Raw genomic sequence first — 18,876 nt, forward strand, 5'->3', positions numbered from 1 at the left:
ATTCAGGGACTCTTGGAATGGGTTCCAGTATTCCCTCACAAAATGAGACCCAGCCTCATCCCATGTCCCAGTCGTGTTTTCACCTCTAAACTGAAAGATGCCGTCAAAAAACACTCCAAAGTTATTTTCCAAGCTCTCAGATCAGGGATGTTGAGTTTCTCTTCACTAACAATGGAAAGAAACTCCCCAGAAATTCCTGACTGGCACCACTCCAGATTCTGCCAGATCTGAGCTCGGACATCGAAGGTTGTAACCCCCCCCCAAAAAAAAAAAAAAAAATCCCATCTCCAGGAGACTCTAAATTAAACTAATTTCAGGATTCCTCCTGCGTGTCCCCGCTGCAAGAGGAACATCTGTTTCCTATGGAGTGGGGAGATATCCTCAGATTTAATCAGAGGCTGGGGAGATTAGAAGGATAATGGGAGACATTTGCAAGTTCTGAGTTTCCTAAAACTTCTCCTTTTCCTTTCAGGAAGCCTGAAGGCAAAGGGTTGTGCTGCAGTAAAAGTGGGCTGAACAAAGCTCATTAGGGATCACAGGAAAGCAGGGATCATTTACATATCTCTTATCAGCTGCAAAACACTGCAGAATCCAGGCCTCTCTGACACCATCCTGAGCTTTGATCCAGAGCTCCTGCACAAGGAGAGCTGAGCTCAGATGTCACTGCAAGCCTTGGGTGAGCTCCTGAGACACAGAGGGGAGAACCAAAGGTGGGAGACTTGTCCCAGATTCGTGCAACTTCCAGCAGGAAACAATCACAGCTTCCAGATGGAAATAAATACAACTTCCAGCAGGAAATAACCACAGATTCCATATGGAAATAATCACAGCTTCCAGCAGGAAACAACCACAGCTTCCAGATGGAAATAACCACAACTTCCAGCAGGAAACAACCACAGCTTCCAGATGGAAATAAATACAACTTCCAGCAGGAAATAATCACAGCTTCCAGCAGGAAACAACCACAGCTTCCAGATGGAAACAACCACAGCTTCCAGATGGAAATAACCACAACTTCCAGCAGGAAATAATCACAGCTTCCATATGGAAATAATCACAGCTTCCAGCAGGAAACAACCACAGCTTCCAGATGGAAATAACCACAACTTCCAGCAGGAAATAACCACAGCTTCCAGCAGGAATTCAGGCTCCATTTGGAATGATCTGCCCAGACTGGAGCTGGGTGCTGCCAACCCTTTCTCTGCCTTTCCAGAGACTTCCCCACAGCTGGAGTGGCTCCTGAAGAGTTGTTAGCTCTGCTTTTTCCCTGGAGGGATGTTCTGTGTCTTTCCCATCCACTTTCCCTATTTTTCCCTGTTTTCCCAAGTCACTGAGGTAATTCTGCATGAGAAGGAGAAGCCTGAGTGGAAACGTCTGGGATGTGGCATCATTCCTGCTGCTGCTGGACACTGGTGGGATCTCCTGGAGCTGTCCATGTGGTGGAGAAGACACTGCATGTGTGCTCTAATTCAGCCTAAATATCCAAACCAGGTTAAACCAGACCCACGGCTCCATAAATCTCATTTGGAGAGGGATGGAGAGTTCTGGTGCCTCAAGCAAGGGGCTCTGAGTGCCCTAAAACTCCCCAGAATGAACCAAATCCTAAAACATTGCCCCATCGAGGCTGGGGCAAAGTCCCCTGATGGACCAAAGTGCTGGCTTCGATTCCAAAAGGAAAATATGGCCCTAAAGCCACCCAGGCCTCCTGCACCTTTTGGGCCTGACCCAAATCTGCACCTCCCCTCCCCCTGCATTTCCCCCCGACACACCTTTCCTTCCACTGGAACATAACCCCAAATAAGATGTTGGCCTGACATGAAAGGAAAATGTATAAATATTTTTAAAAAGAGAAGAATTCCTGCCTCTCCACCAGTTTGCTCCAACTAATAGGTTTCAGATGTCTCACATACTTCATTCATTCAGCCCCATTCAGTCTCCTAGGAGCCCCCGCTGTATTTATTAAACACAGCAATTGTGGAATGTTCAGCACTTACAGAATCAAACACACCATTTTTTTCTTTTTTTCCCCCCAAAAAAAAGCCTAATTAGAAAGCTTTGTGAGTGACCTAAAACCCAATCCCAGTGCCCACTCCAGCATCCTGCAGCTGTCCCAAACCTCGTGCCATGGTTTAACCCTTCCTGGTTGCCCAAAAAAACCCACTTTTTTGGGGGAGTTTTACCCTCAGCAGGATGATTTCCCTGCCGTGCTGGAGCACCTCCTGCTCACTGTGTTGTTCCTGAACGTGTTCTTTTGGACACTTGGCTCTCACATTCAACTTGTCTCCGCAGTCTCGGCAGCTCTTCCCAGTGCTGGAGGCACAAGTGGAGGCTGGAATCCTGCAGGATGCCAGTGCTAATTTCAGCAGCACGGAGCTGGAGAGCACGAGCTCTTTCCTAGAGGGATTCAAATGGAAGCAGACACAAGAGCAGAGCCATTTCTCATTCCAGAGCTGGCAGGGAGAGCCGAGGAGGATGTCTGGGCTGCAGAGGCAGGACATGGGGCTGGTTCCAGCACCGGTGACCTGCCAGAGCTGGGGGACTGCTCCGAAGGGTTTGCTGGAGTCTGGCACTGGCCCAGGCCTTTTTTTGGGGAGAGACACATGAAAAGCAGAGCAGAGAGGGGACGTGAGGCCCTGAGTCTGGGCTGGGACCAATCTGGCAGGAGCCAGCGGCGGAGGAATGGCCTTTGCTTGAGGCCACAACCAGTTCATGCAGCTGCTGAGTTCTGTCGGTCTGCAGTGCTCCAACAGGAGGTCACGGCCCCCAGCCAGCCTCCCCTGGGCCACCAGTTCTATCCCCTGGGCCAGCAGCTCCATCCCAGCCTCCCCTGGGCTTCCAACTCCATCCCCTGGGCCAGCAGCTCCATCCCAGGAAGGGAGCCCAGCCCAGCCCTGCACACACATCCTGGGCACACCAAGCTCTTCCCAAAGGTGTGGAGGTTCATTTTTCCCTCCTTTTTTTTTTGGCTGCAGAGCCCCTGCCCCCAGAGGAGACCCCTGCTTCATGGGAATGGTGCTGCTGTCACTGTTTCCACATTACTGCCCACTTCAAAGAGCCTGCAATGAGTCTTGTCCCAGACATTCCCAGGGGAGCCGTTGGTTTCCAGGCGGGATCCCTGGTTATTGGTCCCACTGCAGGAGGGTGTATGGGAAGGGATGAATCCTCGTGGCTGTAAACACCAAATGTGCTGAGAGCCACTCCAGAGCCTCTCCAAGCCTCATTACAGCACTGGGTTATTAAAGTCCAGCTGTCACAGCCTCTGCCCGGCCACCAGGGCAGCTCCTTGCTCTGACCACTTCCAGGGGTTCCCAGTTTTCCTATGCTTTTGCCATCTCGTTGTACAAGGAAAAACCCCTCTGGAAACGCTGGTTCCTGGAATTTGCAAGTGCTCTGGCCAGGGAATGGTCACATTCCCAAGGCTGCCAGAGCTCCAGGAGCATTTGGACAACACTTCAGGCACGGGGTGGGATTGTTGGGGTGTCTCTGATCCTTGTGGATCCCTCCCAGCTCAGGACATTCCACTGTTCCACAATCATTATTAATTAACAATCCAGGTTAATTGTCTGGTAGGGTCAGACCCTTCCAGAAGTACAATTTCTACTTGTAGAGTGTCTCCACACCCCCAGGAGCACAGCTGGGACTGGGATATCCCAGGCAGTGCCAGGTATCCTGCTCTTCCAGCAGCATCCTCATCCCATCAGATCCCATCCCCTCTCTTCAGGGCTTTGCTGACCTGCAGGGAACTCCCAGGTGAAACCCAAGGCAATTCCTGCAGCTCTGTGGGAGTGCAACCACCTCACATCCAACTCATCCCAAGCTTTAGGAAAGCCCAGGCTACCTCAGGGATCTGAGAGTCTGGATTCAAGGATCTGGGACAGGAATTCATGGAGCAGCCCAACAATTCAGCTCCTCTTTTCAGAGTTGCTCCATCTCGGATTGTTCCCGGACATTCCAGTGTCACTCAGCTGTGTGCTCATGGCACAATTCCAGATTTCTGCGGAGATGCCCAGGCCATGAGCACCAACCACTGCCCCAGTCCTGGCATCTGACCATGTATTGGAAAAACCCCTAAGGAAGATTGCTGCCCATTCCTGAAACTCGGTACCTCTGGGACAGCAATTCCTCCCCATTCACCCTGGGTTTCCAGCCTTTTTTTGTGAGGTTGGCTGAGCATCTGCTGGTGATTAAGGGTTTTGTCATCTGGAAAGAGCTGACAATTACCTCCAATTATTCCAACTAGGTCAGGTTCTTCAGCACAAGTTTATGTGATGACTCTTGGCTGGAATTTAGGATTTAAAATCCCTCCGGAGAGCAGAATCCACCTCTCCTCTCTCACATTCAGGAAAACATTCCTTCCATAAATAACAGCTCCTCGTCGCACAGGACCTGACCCGTGTGTCCCTGACCTCCTGTTGTTTCAGGACAACACCCCAGGAACTGCACAACAGGCCTGATTCTCCAGAACTGGAAAAGGGAGTGAAAGGAATTTCAGGATGCTCCAGAATTTCAAGAAGGGTTTTCTTATCAAACTTTCCATGTCGAAATTCCCAACTTGCTTGGAAATGTCCTTTGGGGCCTCAGGTGCCAGGTGAGAGAGTGGAGACTGAGGTTTAAACTCTGAGTGGGCAAAGGATGCCTCATTCCTTTTCCTGGGATCTACTGTCCTGGACAGACTCTAATCTCCCACTGGGAACTTCTCATTGTGTGAGCAGCAACCATTTAACAGGGGCTGAACTAAAGGCCTTCAAAGATTCCTGCCAATCCAAATTATTCCAGGGCTCTTTGGACAGCTGTACTTCTCCAGTCCCACAGCAGACTGGGGCTGTCCCTCCTCTCCAGGAAAAGGGTTTTTCCAGGTGGTTTTTTCCATGCTCCCAGTTCCCATTCAAGACTCAACTTGCCTGAGAAGCCTCCTCAGGAATCTCCTGCAGAGCAGGAAAGGTGGAGAGAATTGAGAACCCAAAATCCCATTTGCGGCCCTGTCCTTGTCACCCTGTCACCCTGCCCAGCACAGGCACCTGGTGTTTCCCAGCAGTGCTTCCCACAAAGATTCCCTCAGGGACACGAGAGTGTCCCACAAAGCCCAGCTCAGAGCACACCCCCAGCATTGAGATGGTCCAAATGGGACAAACACAACTGGAAAATGTTGCTGCACTGCAAGGCCAGGAGATTCTAATTCCTTCTCCCTAATTACATGTGATTGCTTCTTGGCAAGAGCTCAACCTGCCAGAGCAGTGAGGTTTTACAAACATTCACACAGGCATTAGATCATTGTTTGAAGGAGTTATTGGCAGCCCAAACCTGAAGTAAAAACAGAGTTTAAAGCAGACCATATTGACCAGGGTGAAACTGGCTGCTTTCATGTCTCCTGCTTGTCTCTGGACACCCAGGACCCCAGGATTCATTTCCTGTCACTCCCATCACCGTGGCATTCCTGGGGCTGGATGTCACTGTTTTGGGGAGTTCTGATTTTGGGGGGTTCTGTCCTTGTTGGGAACACAGGTTTATAGAATCAAGAATCCCAAGATGATTTGAGTTGGAAGTACCTTGAATTCCGTCCAGTGCCATGGACAGGGACACGTTCCCTGATCCCAAAGTGCTCCAAACCTCATCCAGCCTGGCCTTGGACACTTCCAGGGACCCAGGGGCAGCCACAGCTTCTCTGGGAATTCCATCCCAGCCCCTCCTCACCCTCCCAGCCAGGAATCCCTTCCCAGTATCCCATCCATCCCTGCCCTCTGCCAGTGGGAAGCCATTCCCTGTGTCCCGGCACTCCAGGCCTTTGTCCAGAGTCCCTCTCCAATATTTATTTTTTCTCTATATCCGAGAAACCCCTTCCCACATCCAAACACTGTCACACATTGAGAGAGAGGCCTTTTCCCTTTGTATTTCAGCAGAATCTTTCTGCTTTGCTCTCGTGAATTCATCCTTGTCTCTGCTGGTCCAGTCTGACATCATGGGATGAGCCCTGGAGAGCTCTGCCATCCTCTCCCAAAACCTTTGGGAAAGCAGGTGGGAGCTCAAGCCCACGGCAAAGGACAAATGGGAATTCCCACAGAATCCTCATGCCATTATTCCCTGAGAGAACCAACGCCTGCTGCAGAGTTGAGCCTGTCCTGCACCATGCTCAGGTGGGGCCAGGAGCCTCTGGCACCTTGGATATGGATAAAAATACTCCAGGCTCTGGCATCCAACCAGGCTGGAGCTCCTCACGGAGCAGCTCCCACCCCGGAGCCCTGGAGGACACCCCGGCCTTCCACGTGTTCCTAAATTAGATCTCCTGAGAGCAGCGCTGGCTTTTAAAAGGGAGGGGAGGTTGTTAGTGGCCGGCATGATCCCTGAAATGGGAACCAGCAGTTTTACTGCACTTGGAGGGGCTGTAAAAGGGAAGGAGGGAAGGGGCAGCAGCAGGAAGCAGCAGAGCCCCTTTGGCACAGGGGGGGCACTCAGGAGCTCTGAAATTGTGAAGTACCCCAGTCCTGAGGTAGAACAAGCCCCAGATTAAACCCAGGAGCCTTGGGAAGGTGCAAGAAGATCCAGAGAATGTTTCTGGGGGAGCTCCCCAGCAGGCTCCTTTTCCTGAGGCCAAAACCCCGGGCTGGAAAGGGTCGAAGTGAGGATTGCCAAGCTCTCCACACCCATGAAAGTCAGGGTGTGCAGGTTTCTTTCTTCCCAAATAATGGCTTGAGTTATTCCTGCTGGCACAGGAAGCCCAGGGAAGTCACATTACAGGAGTAAAAAAAGCTCCTGTGCTGTCAGAGATTCCCTTCCCAGCCTGCCCAGGGATCAGGGATCCCAGCTGGAAAAGGCTCTTGTGACACTCCTCCAGGGTTTCCTTGGCCAAGAGGATTTGGGGTGTAGCTGTGTCTCTTCCCATGTTCCCACAAAGCTCCCATCTTGTCCCGAAGATACAATATAATAAGGAAATTAATTAAACAGAAGTGGTGTCTTTCGGTTATAGAGACAACTCCAGAACCTGAACATAAATGATGTGAGATAAATCTGTGAGATCTGAGAGCTGCCAGGCACCAATTAATCCTGTCCTGCCAAGGCCACTTTTGAATCAGAACCCAAAACCAAAAGGACAAAACAAACACAACAAACAACACAGGAGCCATCCTGGAAAAGCTCTCTGGAATCTGCCATCATGTTTTAGAAAGAATGCAGAATTTCTGCTGCTTTAAACTGATTTTACAGTGCAAACCTGGTGTTGCAGCAGAGGCTTTAGGAAAATCTGAATCAACAAAAAGCTTAAAGACCTTTTTGGTTATTTACCAGGGAATATAAACCCGGGGAGGGTTTAGGGATTATGGTCACCCTAAAATATGGGAATTTTGCAGGAGAGCTGATGTCCTTCCTAAGGTCAGACGTGATGAGATGGAGCCAGAAAGAAAAAAATAATTGGTCCTGGTTTTAAGTGTTAAGCAATTCTGCCTCTCTGAAATAAGCTGTATAATTTATTGCTTTTTTTCTTGCTCACGCAGCAAAATCCACAAACTGCCCAGACAACCAGGAGGGGGAATTTGTCCCCTCGTGTAAATCCATTTTTGCCTTTGTAAAGCTGCATTCCCGAGCCAGCGGCTGCTCCAAAGGGTCGGCCGATCCCAGACCCCCCATTTCACTCCAGACACCCCCGAGGCTGTTTGGGTTATGGGATCACCCCAGGACAGCCCGGGGGTGCTGGCCAGCCGGTTTGGGATCATGGAATGGACGCACCAGAGCCGATTGTCAGCGTGAGGCCGAAGGCAGCCGCCACTTTCCCAAGGATTTTCCCTTTGCTGTGTGTTTGGAAGGTTACACAGCTGTAAGGCAGACGCAGGAGGAGCTGGAAGCCTGCAGGGATCGTTGCCTCCATCCCACATGTCCCATGGAAGGAAGCTCTCCCGTGGAATGACATCCCATTAACTCCTGCTGGTGGGAGCCTATTCCTGTGGCTGGAAATCCTTTGGAGGCTCCAAATGCCGGCTGCTCATCCCGCAGATAACTCCGGTCCCATCCCTGACCTGTGACTCGTGTTTATTTTCTCGTTTTATAAGAACCAGGTTCTTCCCTGCTCTCGTTCCTGGTGGGAACGAACACGGATACCAGAAATGGAAAACTGGGATCTTGTCCAACAGGCTGTCTGTTTTCCTGGGAAAAACCTCGGCTCCACACGCTCCCAATCGTGCCATCAGCTGGAGCGAGCTGGAACTTCACAGGATGGAACGAACCAGCTCTTTTTCAAAAATTATCTATGAGGACAGAAAGTGTTTCCAGAGCCCAGGGAAGAAAATGTGGAGTGCACAAAGCCTGGCAAACCTTGGGAAAGGCCTCGGCACTCTCTGGAAGGTGGCGGATCTCTGCCTAGGTCCCCATCAAATCCCAGAGATGGGATATTGGGAAGGAATTGCTCCCTGGGAAGGTACTGAGGCACTGGCACAGAGTGAGAGCAGCTGTAGCTGCCCCTGGATCCCTGGAAGTGTCCAAGGCCAGGCTGGAGGGGCTTGGAGCGGCCTGGGATAGGGGAAGGTGCCCCTGCCCATGGCACCGGGCGATCTTTAGGGTCCTTTTGCCACCCAAACCCCGCCACGTCCACCCTCACCTCCCGCCATCGCCTCAGCCCTCACGCTCTGCGCCCCGGGGTCTCCCGGCCCCGCGCGCAGGGGCTGCGGGACGCGCCGGGACCACACGGGGGCGCCACAGCCCGCGGGCCCCGCTGCGCATGCGCGCAACCCCCTCCATCCCTCAGCCGGAGCGCGGGAAGGCAGCGACGGGCGGTACCAACAGGGGCAGTGGCGGGGGGGGAGGCGTGTTTGTACCGGCCCCGGGACTCCGGTGTGAGGCCTGGAACCCGCCGGGGCTCCGGTGTGAGGCCTGTGCCGCTTCGGGACTCCGGTCTGCGGTCGTCTTAACCCGGGGAACGCCACGCAGGGAACAAGCACATCCCGTTAATCATGGCACTCCCCCCCTCCTAGCCAACCCCTCAAGCCGCCCGCTTCCGTGACAGCCCCGCCCCGGTGGGCGCTGAGGGCCGGGGTGGGGCGGAGGGCGAGGGGACGGTGCTGGGGCAGAAAAGGAACCGACCCCAAGGGCGAATAAAAGGTCAAACGCAGGAAACCAAAGGGATTGTTCTAAAACAGCAAAGGGACAGTGGGGGCAGTGAAGGTACCGACCCCAGGGGCAGCTCAGCCATCACAAACATCCCAAAATTGGAACAGGGACAGGGCCTCAAGCCCATTTATTGCCCATTCCTTCAGCGTGGGTGGCTCCGCACTGCTGGGGTGGGACAAGGGACGGGGGCAAGCTTGGGATGGGGTCGAGAGCCCTGCCTGGCTGTCACAGCCCCACCCAGGGTGTCCCCGAGGCCGCCGGGCTCCAGGCGCTGAATTCCCCGGAATCTGCGAGATCCTTGGCGGCCACCTGGATGTGGTGGAGGCTCCCGGGCTCCAGGTCCGTCAGGGTGTGGGATGTCAGCTCGTAGGGCCCCACCTGGGGGACAGCAGGGTCAGGGACATGCTGGGTACAGCCCCAGCTGTGCCTCAGTTTCCCCAGGGGGGTGGCAGTACCGTGGTAAGGACAGAGTTATTCTCCCAGGAATAGCGGATGCAGTACTGGAGTGGGAAATACTCCGGGAATGGCCAGGATGATGGAGGGCTCCACTCCACCAGCAGCTTCTGGGGCTCCCCAGGGATGGGGGAGACCCGCAGGGACTCGGGGGGGTCTGGCTTTACTGGGGACACAAAGAATGAGAGAATTCCAGGATGGTTTGGGTGGGAAGGGACTTTGAGGATCATCTCATCCCACCAGGTACACCTTCCACTATCTCAGGTTGCTCCAAGTCCTGTCCAGCCTGGCCTTGGACACATCCAGGGGCAGCCACAGCTTCTCTGGGAATTCCACTGCAGGGCCTCACCACCCTGACAGCCAATAATTCCAATATCCCATCTAAATCCTCCTTTAGTTGATAACCAGCCCCTTTGTCCCACCACTGTGTCACTTTCCCATTTTTTTGGATGTCATGGCTGTGGGATCCAGCATAGGATCGTTGGGGACAGGGCCCTCGTGTCCCCCTGGGAGCTGTGCGGGGGCAATCTGAGCCCCACTAAATCACTGCACTGATGATCCCACATCCCAAGCAGAGGAGAGCCCCGAAGGACACCCCAGGGTGAGACACCACCCCACAGCACTCACCAATGTTCTCCAGGAGGAAGGGCAGGGTTCTGGAGGCAGCTCCCAGGGCATTCCAGGCTGTCACGTTCAGCTCGTAGGGAGTCAGGGAAAACACCTGCAGGTCCCCGAAGGAGCAGCTCCGTGGGCCCGTGAGGCTGCACTCACCTGTGTCTGTGCCGTGCCTGGGGACACAGGGACAGCTGCCAAGGGCTGGGTGACGCGGGGAGAAGCTTTGGGGGCCCGCACTGACCTGTAGGTGGCCACGAAGTCGGTGTCCAGCAGGGGCTCGGGGCTCAGCCCCCAGGAGCAGTTCACAGCCTGGGGGTAGCTGGTGGCCCAGCACTCGATGGCCGGTGGGGAGGGTGGGTCTGGGCCAGGGGACAGGGGTCACTCCACTGCCAGCACCCCCAGGGACCCCCGGCCAGCAGAGGGGTCACAGCAGGGCTGGGGGGACACTCACAGCCCAGCCGCAGGCAGATGGTGGCCCAGGTCTCACCGGTGACAGGGTGGTGGCAGCTGTAGTGGCCCTCGTGGGCCAGGCTGGCGTTGGGCAGGGCCAGTCCCGGGGCTGGGGACGTGCCCAGGACGGTTCCCCCCCGGCGCCACTCAGCTGCACCCCCTGGGCATGGCAGCAGCACCTCGGTGCCCAGGGGGCTGTGCTGAGGGGTGCAGGGACCTGGGGGACACATGGGGACATGGCAGGGGCAGGGACACTGCAGCAGGAAGGGTCTGGGCCCCCCCACGCCATTCCCAGTGTCCCCAGAACCCCGGCCTCTGTCCCCATGTCCGCAGACCCCATGGTCCCTGTTGCTCCATCGTCAATCCCTCCCTGCCTGTCTTCTGGATCCCCGTGTCCCCAGTTCCTCCAGTGTCCCCGGAGACCCTGTCATTGTCCCCTGTCCCCTCACTGTCCCAAATCTCCTCCATCCCTGTGCCCTCCGTCTCCATCCCCAGTGCTCCCAGTCTGCCCAGTCCTGCTGTGTCCAGGATCCCCAGATCCCCCCCGGGCTCCGTCCCTGTCCCCCTCATTGTCCCCATACCTCTGTCCCCATTGTCCCCATCCCCAGTGCTCCCTGCCGTGCCGTTGTAGGGGACAGTGCAGGCGGGTGCCACCAAAGCCATGACCCAAAGCCACCTCATGCCAGGAGACTCAGCGGGGCTGCCCAGGCACCTGTGGGGACAGGCAGGACGGTCAAACCCCAGCACTGGGGACAGCACAGACACCACAGGTCCACGGGGGGGACAAGGAGCCCCCTGGAGTCCCCCCACCACACTGCTGTGCCTCAGTTTCCCCCCGGCCCTGCCACACACCCTGCAGAGGGATGGGAGTCCAAAGGGGTCAAGGAAAGAGAGAGGGTGAAAATTCCCACTGTTCCCACGGGAACCTGCAGCCACCCCTGCAGTCCCACACCTGCAACCAGGGGTTTGTATCCCTCGGGTGGGTCCCCACCTCCATCCAGGGCAGGACTATCCCTCACAGAGAACCCCAAATCCTGGACAGCAGGGCTGAGCTCTCTGCTGTCCCCAAGTCCAGCACCACAGGGACAGGTCCTGCCCTTGTCACCTCCCACCACAGCCATGGGCTGCCTCAGTCCCGGAGGGGACACACTCTGCTTGCCCCAAACCCGGCGCTGTGGGGTCACCCCAGACCTCCGTCACCCCCGCACTGCCCGGAGGGTCCCCAGTGCCCCCAGACGCTCACCGCAGCAGGGCCAGCTGGCACCGCAGTGTCCCCGCCGGATCCCGGCTCTTCCCAGCCCACTTCCTCGCAGGAAGGGCCGTTCCGTGGGGACGGAGCCGCTCCCCAGCCTGCTGCCCCTGGGATCTGCGCCCTGGGAAAGGGATTCCAGCCCTGGCCAAAGGGTTCCCACCTCTCCCCTGCCACCACTCCCTCCCTTCAGGTCATTCCTCTCCTCGGGGGATGGCAGGGCTGGAGATGGCGGCACCCTGCCGTCCCCAGGTCCCCACAGCGCCTGTGCCCACCCGTGTCCCCAGAGAGGAGCCACCCCATTAGTGTGACTATAAATAACTTTATTGCTGCTGTGCTGGGGGTGGGCTGGGTGCCCAGACAAGGGAAGGGACACACAGGGAGGGTGCTGTGACAGACCTGTCCCCCCTCCCCGTGCCACCCGTGCTGGCAGGGGCTCATCTGCCCTGCTCCTGCAGCCGCTGCATCCTCAGGATCTGGCACAGGAGTCTCTGAACGTCCTCGTCCATGTGGCCCTGGGGTGGAGGGGACACTGGTGGGCACATTGGAGTGGGGACATCAGGGAGGCTCCGTGCGTGTCCCTGGGCTGGCACCTTGCTCAGCCCCTCCGTTGCCTCCTGTGGACGGCAGGTGGCCCAGTCCCCACCCCAGTGTCCCCATCTGCCCCCAGCCCTGTCCCCAGCTCACCTGCACGGCATAGAGCAGGTGGCTCCGGTACAGCGTCACCACCTTGCTGTGCCTCGTCTCTGTCTCCTGCAGCACAGGGAGGGGGTTTGGCCACAGGGCTGGGGGCTCGGGGGAGCCCCCAAACCCAGCAGGTGACCCACCTCCAGCTTCTCCTCCAGCGCCCGCACCCGGGCCTGGAGCGCGGCCGTGTTGGGCGGGGATTGCGGGGGCCCCCCCGATTCGGGGAGAGCGTGCAGGGCTTCCTTCAGCCTGAAAACCTCCTTGGAGAGCTCCGTGATCTGCACAGGGCACAGGGGTTACAGGATACCCAGAGCAGCTGTGGCTGCCTCTGGATCCCTGGACCGTCCGAGGCCAGGCTGGACAGGGCTTGGAGCAGCCTGGGATAGTGGGAGGCGTCCCTGCCATGGCAGAGGGTGGAATGGGATGGGATTTGAGGTCCCTTCCAGCCCAAATTCAGTGAATCCACACGTGTGGCTCCAAGGCCACCGTTCCCCTGCGAGCAGCCCTTCACGATTCCCTGTCCCTTACCTTCCTGTCCCTGTCCCTGACCAGCCGTGCCGCGTCCTCGGCGTGACCGTGGAGCTCCCGCAGCCGCCGCGCCTCGTCCTGGGCCTGCTCCAGCTTCTTCTGCGCGGCGCCCAGCCTGTCCTCGGCCGCCTGCCGCTCGCTCTTCATGAACAGCGCCTGTCTCTGCACGCGGAACACCTCCTCACACGTCTTCTCGTGCCGCCGCTCCAGCTCCCGCAGCCGCTGCGCCAGCGCCGCCGCCTCCGCCCTCAGCCCGGCCTCGGCCGCCTCGTGCTGCGCCCGCGGCACGGCGGCCGCCAGCTCTGCCTGCAGCCGGGCGGCCTCGCGGGCCTTGGCGTCGGCCGCGGCCTCCAGCTGCGCCAGGCGCTCCCGCAGGGCCCGCGCCTGCTCCTGCAGCGCGGCCGTGGCGCCGGCGTGCTCGTCCCGGGGCACCCAGCCCTCGGCCCGCGCCCGCCGCGGCCACGCCGGGGCCTCCTCCTCGTGCTGCCGCAGCCGCTCCCGCAGAGCGCCCAGCTCGGCCTCCCTGCGCGCCAGCGCTGCCCGGAGCTCTGCCGGCCCTGCCTCGGCCTCCGCCGCTCCCGGCGCGTCCCTCGGCCTCGCCTCCAGCTCCCGCCGCAGCGCCCGGGCCTCGGCCTCGGCGCGCCCGCAGCGCTCCAGCAGCGCTTCCTTCTCCCGCGACATCTCCTCCACGGAGGCTCCAGGCGAGGCCGCGGCCTCCGTGGCCTCCAGCCGGGCCTGCAGCTCCTTCAGCCGCCGCTCCCGCTCCTCCAGCTCGGTCTGTGCTTGCTTCAGGGCCGCCCGCGCCTCCGCCAGCTCCGCGCTCGGCTCCCGCTCGCCAGAGGGTGAGGAGGAGGAGGATGTCTGCACCCCCAGCTCGCCCAGCGCCGCCTTGCACTCGCCCCAGGCCCAGGCGGGCTCCTCGGAAGGACACGGCCCCGCGGTTCCCCCTGGAATGGGCTCCGAGGCCCCGCGCTGCCCGGCCCCTCCGGCCCGCGCCGTGCCCTGCGCCCGCAGCTGCTCCAGCTCCCGCTGCAGGGCCTGGTACAGACTGGCGGGCACCACGTCCCCCGGGCCAGGGGAGCTGCTCTCGTCCCGCTCATAGTTCTCCAGCACCTGCTGAGAGACCGTGAAGCTACCGTGGGCCAGGGGACAAGGAACAGAGGGACAGATGGACAGACAGAATGGGACCTGCCTGGATTTTCTCCCTCAGCTCCTTGTTCTGAATGGTCAGGGACTGCACCTGGCCCTGGAGCGTGGCCAGCAGCTCCTCGGCCGAGGGGCTCAGCGTCTTCTTGGAGAGCAGCATCTCTGCTCCTGCAGGGTGCAGGGACCTGGGGCTGTACCCACCTGTGCCCCCATTCCCCAGTGCCACCTCCCTGAGGTGGCACTGGGAGGCTGGCAGGACCTACCTGGGAACTCAAGTGGTTCTCCCTCTTCGTCCTGCAGTGTCTCAATGTCATAGCTCGTGTTTTCCTTCTCATTCTGGGGGTGCAGGGTGGAGGTGACCCCCCTGTCCTCAGCCCTGGGCACTGCCAGCTCTGTTCTGCCCACACCCACCTCCATCGAGGACAGGCGGCTCCGCAGAGCCTCCACCTCCTTGCCCAGCTTCTCTTTCTCCCCGTCCCGTGCCACCAGCCGCTCCTCCAGCTCCTGGATCTGCAGGGCAGGACACGGGAACAGGGTCCCCTTGGCTCCTGGCAGAGTCCTCCTGGTGGCATTCCCAGCACCAGGACCCCTCAGAGAACTGAGGTCACCTCCGGGCTCCTCCCTGGCCTCACCTGCTTCTCCATGGAGCGCAGGGAGGCCTCATCCAGCTCCGCCCGCTGGCAGGACCCAGGGAGAAAACAGAGAGGGCTGAGCGCTGTCCCCATGTCCCCTGTCCCCTCTGCTCCCTGGGGTGGCATCACCCCAGGACCCTGCAGCTGGTACCTCCCGTCTCTGCTTCTCCTGCTGCTCCAAGCCCCGGATCTTCTGCAGGAACTGGGCCCTCTCCTGCCGCAGCCGCACGATCTCCTCGTAGGCATCCCTGTCCTCCTGCAGAGAATTGTGGAAAGAATTGAGTCCAGTTCCTGGCGCAGGAAACCCCAAAAATCCCACTGTGTGCCTGAAGGGGCTTCTTGGCACACACCCCCCAGTGAGGGGACCCCTCATCGAGGAGTGTTTTGCACTCTGCACCTGCTAGGCCAGGTGAGGACCTGGGGATCCATTTCTCACCTGGCTGGGGGTGCCCAGGGGAGGCAGAGGGGCCTTCCTCTTCCTCGGGGTGCTGCTCTTCTCCCTGACGGATGACTGGCTGGGCGAAGACGTCTGTGGACACCCCAGGGCAGAGGGGATGTCACACCCACAGTGCCCTCCCTCCTTCCTGAGCCAGGGGACCCTCAGGGATGGGCACCAACCCCTGACCTGCGATGTCTGCTCGGTGGACTCCTCTTCTGTGGGGCAAAGCAAGAGGGAAGAGAAATTGGGGAGATTTAGGGACTCAGAGCTCAGGTAGGTGCAGGGGCACCTCGGCTGGAGACAGCACAGGCAAAGGCAGCCCCAAACACCCAAGAAAAGGGGACACGTCCCTGTCCCTGGTGACAGGGAGCCCCGAGTGCCCCGCAACCTCACCGCTGGCCCAGGAGCGGCGCTGGGCCGCCTCCTGCAGGAGGTGCTGGATGAGAGCGTTGCCCGTGGCCAGCCCGTAGTGAGCGGCGTCGTGGCCGGTGGCGTCCACCACGGCCACGCGGGCGCCGGCGCTGACCAGCACCTCCACGGTGTCCACGCTGCCGCTCTCGCAGGCCAGCATCAGCGCTGTCCTGGGCACGGGGGGAGCGCGGGTGAGGGGACAATCCCTGCGGCCGCTCCCGGCCCCCAGCGCTGCAGCCCCACCTGCCCTGCAGGTCCCGGCAATTGACGGCGGCCCCGCGGTGCAGGAGGTACCGGCACAGCTCCGGGTGGCTCATCTTGGCAGCCAAGATCAGCGGCGTGGAGCCGTCCTGGGCACGGCAGGCGGGAGGATGAGCAGAGGAGGCTCAGATTCCCCCGCGGGGCACCCTGCTCCCGGTATTACCGCAATTTCCACGTCCCACCCCAAGCTGTGCTGCGTTTCGTGACAGCCCCAGCCTGGCACAACAGGACCAGGAGCGGAGGGACCTCACCTTGTCCTTGCTGTTCAAGGGAGCCTTGAAGTCACAAAGGATCTCGGAGCAGGAGATGCAGCCGCTGGCAGCTGCGGACAAGGACAAAGGCTGAGCGCTGCCCCCACGGGGACAGGAGCAGGACAGGGCTGGCTCTGTCCCTGCTCACCCGCCAGGTGCAGCGCGGTCCGGCCGCTGCCATCGGCCACGTCCACGGGGCAGGAGGCCTGGGGAGAGAGCCTGGGTCACGGGAGGAGGGGGACAGAGGGACAGACTGCTCGAGTGGCTCTGTGGCACGGTGAAGGACAGGGGACTGACAGATTCCGTGGTGTGGTGAAGGAGAGGGACAGACAGACAAACTCCCTCTGGCTCCACGCTGTGGTGAAGGACAAGGGGCAGAGCCCATGTGGCTCCCTGGTGCCAGGCAGCAGCACACAGAGCTGGGAACAACCATGCCAAGGCACTGGGGAGGGAAGGGGGTTCAAGGGCAGGGAGGACACCGAGCTGGCACAGCACCTCCCTCCCTCCCTCCCTGTGTCCCTCCTCCCTCTCCTGTACCTGCAGCAGTTTGCTGACACACTGAGGGTGGCCGTGCTTAGAGGCCAAGTGCAGGGCAGTGTAACCTGGGAAGGGACAAACAGGTCAGAGCACGGCCAGTGGGGCTGTGCCAGAAGGGACAGCTCAGGGGACAGACAGAGAGACTGGCACACAGCAGGATCTGCTGGAACAGAGCTGAACAGGAAGGGAACAATCCCAGGAATTCATCAGGCACTGCTTGAGCTCCTTTAGGAAATTGGGACAATTTACAAGCCCCCAGGTGTGGCCACCCCCTCTGTCCCCTCAGCCTCAACACCTGGGGACAACCAGTGGCCCTGTGTGGCCCGTGGCATTAGGCAGGGGCGCGTGGTGGCCATGCCCTCACCCGAGCTGTCCTTGGTCATGGCATCCACACCGTGGGCCAGCATTGCTTCCAGGCAGTCCACATTACCCCGTGTGGCGGCCAGGTGGAACCTGCAGCAAGACCAGGGGCTGTGGGACTTGTGCCCCTGTCCCCAGGGGCTGTGGGACTTGTGCCCCTGTCCCCAGCCGTGTCCCCAGGGCAGGGCCTGGCACTCACGCAGATTTGCCCTCCGAGTCCAGCTTGGTGGGCACCAGGCCCTTGCGGAGCAGGAGCGACGTGACCCGCCCAGCATCGTTGTAGTCCACGGCCTGCAGCAGCTTCTCATCATTCTTGGTCCAGTCCTGGCTCTGCAATGGGGCCCAGAGGAGGCTGTGACAGTGACAGCTGTGACAGTGCTGTCCCCAGGGCGGGCAGGGCTGGGCTGGGCTGGCTGTCCTCGTCCCCGTCCCTGCTGTGCTCCATCCAGCCCTGTCCCTGGGGGTGGCCGTGTCTGTGCCCCTCTCCTGGGAGCTCACCCCCAGGTACAGAGACTTCAGCTGGGATTGGGATGAAAATCCTCTCCAGGCCCCCCCAGTTTGCAGTTTACAGAGCAGAGGATTTACAGACACTGCCCAGTTTAACTGTGCCAGGCTGGGATTCGGGACTGAGCCTAACTGCCCCGAGGTTTGCCCTTGCCACCCCAAACTCCCAGTACTAAACCCAGCCAGCACCCATGGGAGCCCCAACCCTGCCCATTCTCCCCGTTGATCCCATTCCCAGCCCTGCTTTGCTCCCGGAGGAGGAAGGGATCAAACCAGGACGAGCACAGCTGGCAGCCAGAGCAGATCCCCAGATGCTCCAGCCTCCCGGGATAACGGGGCACAGCGCCGTCCCCCCCAAAACAGGACCGCGGCTGGATGGGGAATTTTCTCTCCCGGTGCTCTCACACATCCCTGTCCCGAAGAGTGAGCCGCAGCGGGACAGGACCAGGAGCAAGAGCAGGACCAGGAGCAGGACAAGGACTGCAAGTCCTGGGTTCACCCCAGCCGGTGACGACAGAGCAGCGCTGGCTGCGGTCGCGGTGGCAGGAAATGGATGTCACCTTTCGGGAGCCGCTGGCACCTGTCCCAAAGCCGCCTGTGCCCGCCGGCTGCCCCCCCCCGAGCCCCTCCAGACCAGTGGGACCAGGGACAGGGAACAAACCAGTCCCCCATGGCTCCTGGGCAAAATGGGAGGGTGGTGCCCGCTCCCCCCACCCCCTTGTCAGGCAAGGACAAAGCAGGATGGGGAGGACACAGGGGAGCTCCGGGATGGGGATGGGAATGGGGGGTGCAGGTTGGGCGTGGGGGGACACGGCTTAGCCCGCAGGACGCGACCGGAGGGGAACGGGGAGGGGAACCGGGACGTACCGCGAAGGAGGCGGCGGCACAAAGGCAGATCTGCTTCATGGTGCTGAGCAGGAGGCGGCGGGACGACGCCATGCGCCCCCCGCCCCCCGCCCCGGCCGGCACGGGCACCCCCGAGCCCGAAGCGCTCCGGCATCGCCGCCCGGGCGGGGGCCGGGGCTGCGGCAGTGGGAGCCGGACCCGCCTCCTCCACCCCCGTCCCTCCCTCCTTCCCTCCCTCCTCAGCATCCCTGCATCCCTGCATCCCTGCATCCCGCCACGGAACGGGGAGCAGCTCCCAGGCAGGGACCGGCGCCCAGACTGGTCCCCGTTACAGTGGGAGAGGTTGCGGGGACGCAGCTGTCCCACCGGGTACTCAAAAGCACCCCCAAAACAGGGCTGAGCATCCTCCTGGCCCCC

General features: G+C 59.7%; 2 protein-coding genes across 2 annotated transcripts; both read right to left on the minus strand.

The window, feature by feature from the left end:
- Positions 1–8,724: 8,724 nt before the first annotated feature.
- EBI3 (Epstein-Barr virus induced 3) lies at positions 8,725–11,271 on the minus strand. Its single transcript, XM_062510072.1, has 7 exons — positions 11,190–11,271; positions 10,610–10,825; positions 10,400–10,517; positions 10,171–10,331; positions 9,546–9,709; positions 9,328–9,468; positions 8,725–8,886 (listed from the first exon to the last, which is right to left on the minus strand). Exons 1-7 carry the CDS (start codon positions 11,269–11,271, stop codon positions 8,725–8,727), a joined length of 1,044 nt encoding a protein of 347 aa, XP_062366056.1.
- Positions 11,272–12,294: 1,023 nt separating this feature from the next.
- On the minus strand, positions 12,295–18,552 carry ANKRD24 (ankyrin repeat domain 24). Its single transcript, XM_062510110.1, has 19 exons — positions 18,481–18,552; positions 17,309–17,439; positions 17,114–17,202; positions 16,750–16,814; positions 16,361–16,418; positions 16,213–16,283; positions 15,944–16,050; positions 15,683–15,870; positions 15,476–15,504; positions 15,287–15,379; positions 15,002–15,106; positions 14,851–14,895; positions 14,630–14,728; positions 14,482–14,554; positions 14,265–14,386; positions 13,073–14,185; positions 12,685–12,822; positions 12,545–12,610; positions 12,295–12,372 (listed from the first exon to the last, which is right to left on the minus strand). Exons 1-19 carry the CDS (start codon positions 18,550–18,552, stop codon positions 12,295–12,297), a joined length of 2,742 nt encoding a protein of 913 aa, XP_062366094.1.
- Positions 18,553–18,876: the final 324 nt, after the last annotated feature.

Source organism: Cinclus cinclus, chromosome 28 (assembly GCF_963662255.1).
Source record: "Cinclus cinclus chromosome 28, bCinCin1.1, whole genome shotgun sequence".
In the NCBI taxonomy this organism is placed as follows: Eukaryota; Metazoa; Chordata; class Aves; order Passeriformes; family Cinclidae; genus Cinclus; species Cinclus cinclus.

Coding starts and splice junctions, on each gene's coding strand:
- EBI3 (XM_062510072.1), bottom strand. CDS start 11,271: ATGGCTTTGGTGGCACCCGCCTGCACTGTCCCCTACAACGGCACGGCA. Junction 10,518..10,609: donor CATCTGCCTGCGGCTGGGCT/GTGAGTGTCCCC, acceptor CCCCTGGCCCAG/ACCCACCCTCCCCACCGGCC. Junction 8,887..9,327: donor CGGCCTCGGGGACACCCTGG/GTGGGGCTGTGA, acceptor CCCCGGGTTAAG/ACGACCGCAGACCGGAGTCC.
- ANKRD24 (XM_062510110.1), bottom strand. CDS start 18,552: ATGGCGTCGTCCCGCCGCCTCCTGCTCAGCACCATGAAGCAGATCTGC. Junction 14,555..14,629: donor GCCGCCTGTCCTCGATGGAG/GTGGGTGTGGGC, acceptor CTGCACCCCCAG/AATGAGAAGGAAAACACGAG. Junction 14,387..14,481: donor AGAACCACTTGAGTTCCCAG/GTAGGTCCTGCC, acceptor TGCACCCTGCAG/GAGCAGAGATGCTGCTCTCC.